General features: G+C 55.4%; 1 protein-coding gene across 3 annotated transcripts; it reads left to right on the forward strand.

Moving 5' to 3' along the window:
• Positions 1-214: 214 nt before the first annotated feature.
• TMEM37 (transmembrane protein 37) lies at positions 215-6,075 on the forward strand. Of its 3 annotated transcripts, XM_044242619.1 has the most exons (3): positions 215-360; positions 5,157-5,210; positions 5,406-6,075. In XM_044242619.1, exons 1-3 carry the CDS (start codon positions 340-342, stop codon positions 5,976-5,978), a joined length of 648 nt encoding a protein of 215 aa, XP_044098554.1. In that variant the 5' UTR covers positions 215-339; the 3' UTR covers positions 5,979-6,075. The 3 variants fall into 3 exon arrangements, with proteins under 3 accessions (XP_044098554.1, XP_044098555.1, XP_044098556.1); XM_044242620.1 differs by lacking the exon at positions 5,157-5,210 and having other exon boundaries at positions 220-360; XM_044242621.1 differs by lacking the exons at positions 215-360; positions 5,157-5,210 and adding an exon at positions 1,914-1,953.
• The last annotated feature ends 1,234 nt before the right edge of the window (positions 6,076-7,309 follow it).

A 7,309-nucleotide genomic window follows, 5' to 3' on the forward strand; every position in this document is an offset into this window, starting at 1 on the left:
GAGTGCCGGATCCTCCTCCCTCAGACTGGAGGGGGTGGTGGGGGGACCCTAGCCGGCTCAGGCCTGGCCCGCGCCCCCTAGTCCGGAGCCCTCCCTCCCCGCCCCTGCCCCTGCCCGGGGGCTCCTCTGGGCCGCCAGCGCTGACTCAGCGTAAACCGAGCCGCAAAGGGCGGCGGGGCCAGACGTGCCCGCCCCGCTACGCTTTGATTGCCCCGTCCCTCTCCACCGCCCTCCAGCCTCCCTGCTCCGCCCCCGGGGAGAGGTCCAGACCCAAAGCAGCTGCAGCCGCGGAGCGGCTGGAGGGCGCGAGGAGGAGCGCGCGACCGAGCCCGGCGCAGCATGACTGCCATCGCCGTGCAGGTAACCCCGAGGACCAGGCGGGGCGTTGAGCCGGCTTCCCCCCAGCGCCCCGAGACTCTGCCCCACCGGGAGGCCGGAGGGGACTTTGCGCGGAGCACCAGACGCAGCCGCGCGGGAGGACGGGGGTGCCGGGAGTGCCTGGGAGTGCCAGCGCTCTGTTGCGAGCTTGAGGGGCTCGGAGGAAGGTGGGCCGGAAGCAACCTGGGGCCCCCGCCCCGCCCCCCCATGCCCCCAGCCCAGTGCTACTCCTGCGCGAGGTCTCCTGCGGTCCCGCAAGCCCCCGTGGCTCCCAAGCTTCTTGGAATGGATTTTTCTGCTTCTCTTTGGGGTCACCAGTAACCGTGGTGAGCCTCACCAGAGCCTTTTTAAAAGGGAGGGGTGCGTCTGGGATGGAGGAATGGGCACAGTCCGCTTGCAAAGTGAGGCAAGTCTTCTGTAACGTGAGGATGCGTCTCCGGAGAAGCGGGAACTTTTTTGGGCAGGGGCTAGAAAGCCCACCTCCCAGACGCGTCTCGGGTGCTGGGGCGGGGACGCACTCTCTGCTGCGCGCGGATACTTTATTAATAGAGAAGGCTGTAGCGAGGGGAGGTACCCGCATCCCCGAAGGTTTGATTTCTCAGGCTGATGAGAGGTGGTTTAGTTGGCTGAGATCCTACCCGTTCCTGCCCCCTTCCTCGGGCGCGCTGCTGTCCAAAGGCAACTCAGTGGCGGGACCGCTAACCTACCCTGAGAGCGAACTTCTCCGCTGAGGCATTTCACCAGCTCGCCCCGTCCCAGGCGGGACAATACTAACGATGGGAGAGGCTCGTTGACTTTGCATGCAGATGCCCAAAGCCCCGCACCCCAACACTGACTCTGGTAGATGCTGTTCTGCCCAGTTTATAGACAAAATAACTGAGGCTCAGAGGTGAAGTAGCCAGCCCACTGCAGCCGGCTGAGCGACATAATCTAGATTCAAAGCAGGAATTCTTGGCTCTGAATCCTACTTGCCCTTTCTGCTTTTTACTAGCAGGAGAAACCCTACCCACCAGTCACCCCAAACCCCATCTAGCTGGGACACAGCATCCTGTGTCTTGGCGAGAGAAAGCAAGTGCTTCCTCTTTGTTCTGGATCAGAACCTTGTGTCTTCAGGGAGAGCCTCTAGGACGGGCCCTGGGGAGAAGGGGACCCACAGCTAAGGTTGGGACTGGGTGTGGTTTCTTCCCTCCGGTAGCCCCGTGGTCCACTGCGGACAGAGACTTGTAAACAAGGATTCAGAAGACCTGTGAGGAAGTGAGTGCTAAATTAAGAGGTGCAGAATGGACTGGCTGGATTAACAGGGTGGGGCTTTGCGTGCTGGGCCCCGAGGGGCCAGAAGACTGGGAGCAGGTGAGGGACCTCATTAGTGCATGGAGAGACAGGGAGGGCCATGGATAGGGTGGCATACAGCACAGGCTGCCCTGCAGGGTGGGTGCACTGGGCGCTGTCCCTTGCAGACGCTCATTGTGGCTCTCTTTTCCGAGCCCCTTAAAGCTGTGCCAGGGGCCATTTTTAGCTCTTGTGATAATTTCTTCCTGCCCTACCCAGAGGAAGACCGCTGTATCTTCCTTTATGGTAAGAAAACTCCCAAGAGAGGGGATGCATGCATGCCAGAGCACAGACAGCAAAAAGCAGGCTCGATGGGGCTGTGCAGGCCAAGTCTTTAGGAAGCTGGCTAAGAAGTTTCTGGTTAATAATGGTGGGGGCTTGACCTGGGCCTGTACAGAGTGGGCATATAAGGGGGTTGGGGGGGAGAGGATGTTGAGGATGTGAGCGGGGCCTGTGGGGTTGAGGGGAGCCGGTGGGGTCCTGGGGTATAGAGGAAAAGAAGACCTTGCCATTGGACTCGGTGGTGCAGGAATATCGAATGACCCTGTCCTGAACATAGAATCATTCGGGTTTAGAGATGGAAAAGAGAAACACATTTTTTCGCAGAGGAAAAGAGATTTAAGTGCCTTAGCCAAGGTCCCACAGCTGGAGGTCGGCAGGGCAGGGGCAGCTCTAGACAGCCTTGATTCCCTCTTGCCCATTGGCCCTCGGCTGAGCACACTGCTGTGAGCTGCCCTCCCGGAGGAGGTTTCAGGCCCTGGGTCACTGCAAGTCTGAAGAGGGGCAGGACGGAATGAAAACTCCAATATGCATTATTCTTGTTGCTCATATTATCAGAGGTCCCCAAGTACCTTTACATACGTGATCTCATTTAATCCTTGGGAGTTTTCTTGGTGATCAGAGAGTTTACAAGAAGGCCTGCACTGAGGTGGGAGGGGAAAGAGATGAAATGACCTGAGCTGTTTTCTCTTTGATCTCAGTGTGGTGTCTGAAGGGTTGGAGACTAAAGTCCAGTCTGTGCCCAAGGCAGGTGGTGCTGAGCGGGGCACAGAACATACCTGTTTTCTGGGTCCTGGGTCCTTTGTTTCATGACTTGATTGGGGTCTTGTATCTGGGTCTTTCCCATCTCCTGACCTTACCAACCGACTTTCTAGGGGCCTCTCCTAACCCCGCCAGGTAACTTCCTGGCACTTGGTCTCCTGCGGGGGTCACCAACTCCATTTTGTATGTCCAGAGAAACACTATGGACAAACCCAAGGACAAACACCTTTAATGGTTTGTAGACACAGAAGTTTCAAGATTTCCTTGGTCTGTTTCTTAGCAGAAAAGCCATTTTGTTTTGTTTTGTTGTTGTTGTTGTTGTTTTCTGATGCAATTCAACACAGACTCCTAGGCTCCCAGTGTCTCCAGCAGGTAAGAAGGGCCTGTTGTGGTTGAAGTGGGGAAGCAGTCCTAGCTGGCCCACTCAGCGTCCTCTGGCCCCATCTCAGCCCCCTGGAAGCCGCTTAGGAAGCAAGGGGTCCTCGTTGGAGAACCACAGCCGACTCCACTGGAGTGTTCTTTATAACGTCCCAGGCTGCCTTTGTGTGGGGTGTGAGTTGGGGCCCTGATCCTGTTTTGGGCATCCCTCTGCACTGTCTACTCCTCTCCCTCACCAGTCGTACTGAGCCCCTAACACAAAGGCCCCCATCACTGTGTGTTGGGTCACTGTGTTGGCCGGATGCATCCCACACCCTGTACAATATACAGTTTTGCAGGCAGCCATAACGGTTTTTTTTACTGTGATTTAGGTGAGTGACGTAGGGGAGGTCATCTGACCTCTGCATGACATAGTTTCCCTCCTTACACACCCCCGGTGGAGCTCCCTACTCAACCAGTCTCACAGGTTTGAGTAAAATAGGGCCCTGCTTTGATAGAAGTGATGAAAGCAAACCAGGCCCTTATTCTTTTATCCCTTGGGCTGAAATTTAGCAGTGACTCTTGCTCAGGTGGGCAGGTTAGCCACCGACCTTATGTTCCTGCTGGGGCTGGAACAGCAAGAGTCTCCTTGGAGCATGGCTTTGCTTTCTGTTACCACTGATTGCTTTTGGAAGCCTCCATTCACACATGGTATAGGGAGCACACTGTACGTAGTCCCTGTCCGGTTTCCCCGCACATGACTCCCCGCTTTGCTTGCCTCCCAGACTGGGCTGTCGCCTGGGTTTCTTCCATATACGCTGTAAAGGGTGGGTAACTTATGACCGGGCAGGAGATGCATTGAGAGAGAGCTTTGGATGGCGGGGACAGTGGTGGCGATGCCTGTTTCTTCATCCTGCGGCTCCACTCAAACGCTCACTGAATGCCCAGGTCAGGCTCTGCGCCACGGACCAGGGATGCCTAACTGGGGGGCCCTGCCCTTTTGGAGAGCACAGTGTCTGCATGCAACAGGCAATATATAATCAGTACAAGTCAGAAGGGAGTGGATGACTGGTGGTCTGAACAGTGAAGAAGACAGCCCCTGACAGGAAGAGACCTGATTTGGGTTGGGGAGGCAGGAAAGCTCTCTGTGAGGAAGGCACATTTCTACAGAGACATGAAGACTGGAGAGAAGGAAGTAGCCTGGAGAAGAACCTTTAGGTGGAGGGGCCAGTAGGTCTGAGGAACAAAGTTCTACGCTTTATCATTTGGTCTGGGTCTTTGGGTCTGTCTTTGGGTCTGCTATGTCTGAGCAAAGGGGCCAGGAAGAGTGTGCTAGGGAGAGAAGTGGGAGAGAGAGGCAGGGCAGAAGGAGCAGGGCTTGTGGGCAGTGGTAAGAAGTTTGACTCTTTGCAGTATTTTTCTTCTTTTGCTTTCTGGTTGTGGATAGAACCCATACTTGGTGGTGTCCCAGGGCTGTGAGATAAGGGACACCTCACTGGATGCCTGGCCCAGTTTGCCAGAAGGGAGGGGCAGGTGCACCCTTCAGGGCTGGAAAGAGCCTCAGCGGCCTCTCCACGCCCAGAAGCTACTAGACAGACATACTGATTGACAAACTCTGGGTGGGGTTCAGGTTCAGGCTGGGCAAGACTGAAGGGCAAAGTGCAAACATCATTTTCAGTACTGAGGAAAACAAGGTAATAACATGGAGTCTGGTACGTGCAGAACCAGCTGGGTGGAGATTAGGGTAAAACTGAAGTGTACTGGGAAGTCCTGGGAGAAGGGGAATGTAGCTTGTATTAGCATGCTAATTAAAAAAAAATACTAATAATCCGGTGCTCAGATTCTTGCTTTGTGTACAAAGAAACCCAGTGGGTACTGCAAATTCAAGGTCACACTAGCCTGGCCTGACAAGTTTACTGAATTCAGAGCTGACTAGGATCTGCCAACCTGCTAGTCAATGGAATTTGGATCTCTTATTTGTGGAGATCATTAAAGAAAGGTCAGGGAACTTTTCATGCTTGATGAATAGTTGGGACATTTGGTGCTTCTAGGTCTTGAATGGAGGACAGCGAGCAGGTGGAATGGGGGAAAGGCTCCCCAAGGAGGTGGGTCTTTGCTGAAAGGTAAGGAGGAGGGGGACAGAAACTACTTGCAAAGGTTGGCATTCTGGGCCTTGAAGGCAACTACAGCAGAAATTAAGGCTTTGGGAAGCTGGGGGCATGGACAAGAGTTTTTCCTGAAGAGGTTGGAGGGGTGGAGCAGGGCCCTCTACCTGACATGCCCTCCGTGATGTCTTCCAGGCCCAGAGGCTGCTGGCCCAGAGAAGGCCCCAGCGGCCCTTCTTGGAATCCTTCATCCGGGCCCTCATCATTGTCTGCGCTGCCCTGGCCTTGGTCCTGTCCTCTGTCTCCATCTGCGATGGCCACTGGCTGCTGGATGGAGACCGCCTCTTCGGGCTCTGGCACTTCTGCACTTCCTCCAACCAGACGGGGACACACTGTCTCAGAGACCTGAGTCGGGCGCATGTGCCTGGGCTGGCCGTGGGCATGGTCCTGGCCCGCAGTGTGGGCGCCTTGGCCGTGGTGGCTGCCATTTTGGGCCTAGAGCTTCTCATGGTGTCCCAGGTGTGTGAAGACCTCCACTCACGGCGCAAGTGGGCCATGGGCTCTGTCGTCCTCCTCATCTCCTTCATCCTCTCCTCCGGGGGCCTCCTGAGTTTCGTGATCCTCCTCTGGAACCATGTCACGCTCACTGGCTTCACCCTGATGTTCTGGTGCGAGTTCACGGCCTCCTTCCTCTTCTTTCTGAATGCCATCAGTGGCCTGCACTTAAGCAGCATCACCCACCCCTGGGGCCAACCAAGGAAATTTTAGGCCCCCCTCCTAAATCCGAGGACTGCGGTTTCTGCAAGAAAGTGTGGTCAAGATGGGACTTTGCCAACAGGAGACCTCCGGTGGGGGTGGGGGGAGGGGCGGGAGGGTGGGGCAATGGCCTTGAAACTGCTGTCTCTCAGCCAATAACCTTTCTGGTGGTTGGCCAGAATCAGCCTAGCAGCCTCTGCAGCTGGCCTGCGGGGGCCAGAGGCCAGGATTGTGCTTCCGTGCCCCCAACTGCCCAGGCTTAGCCAAGTTAGTAGGATATTGGTTTTAGAAAAAGTAACACGTTTTAAAAAACCCTTTTCTTGAATCCTTCTTCCCAGGATGGGAATAGATTTGCAAGCAGCATGGGAACCGGTACCTGGGCTGGCTGCAGAGCTAAGTGCGGCCCCCACTGTTTTGTTGACTCTGTGCCAGGATACGGGCTCTGGGGTCTCCTGGGGTTGCCCAGAGTGGATCATTCCTCCAGCGAAGTGTATCTAGGCGGTGCCTCAGACTTTTCTTCACCAGCTCAAAGGGCCTTATGGGCACATTTCCCTGCTGTAGCTTCGGTCATGGCAGGGACGCAGAATTCAAGATTCCCTCGAATTCTTGCATATGCTGGGTTTTCAAACCATTTGATGGGATTTGAACCCTGCCCTTCTGGTTGGGGGGGGGAGGTGCATAATCCTTGAACAACTGGAGCTTCCTGCAGCCAGCTATCCCATCTGGGAATCCTTCCTGAACCCTTCCAGCAAGCTTCCCAGGACAGCCCTCTAGCCTTCAGTACTTCCCATAGCTTCCTCCAGAGGCAAGGGTGTGTGCGTGTCTGGCTTTGATAAGGGCCAAGACGGCATCAGGTACCATTTTTGATTCCAGAACCCATTTCCAAAGAGCACATATCTGGGCCTGCCGAACTCCAGGGGGGTGGGGGTGTCAAGGGGCCTTGGCAGGCCTTGAGTAATGATTAACAGCCGTCCTGGGGATGAGTGAGGGTGAAGGGGACCAGGGACCAGTGGAGATTTCCATCCTCCCCCTCAGATGTGCGTTTCTGGGTAACCAGTTGCCCCCTTTCCTGTGTCTTTTTTTCTGCCCCCAGAGCTGGGGTTTCTGCCTTCAGCCATTTCGTTCCACACTAGTGCCTTCCCTCTGCACTGGATCTGCTCTGGCGGCTACTCCTACCATGGATTTTTGGTCTCTGCCCTGCCTTGATCACTGCAGGCTCCCCTTCCTCGGCTGGTGCTCCTGTCTGTCTCTTGTGTGTTTTTAAAAAACTTTGATTCCTAAATGTATATGGAGTCCATGGAGGTCAATGTAGAAAGGTGTCACGGGCCAACCTGTTTTTCAGA

The sequence above is a fragment of the Neovison vison genome, chromosome 3 (assembly GCF_020171115.1).
Source record: "Neovison vison isolate M4711 chromosome 3, ASM_NN_V1, whole genome shotgun sequence".
NCBI lineage: Eukaryota > Metazoa > Chordata > Mammalia > Carnivora > Mustelidae > Neogale > Neogale vison.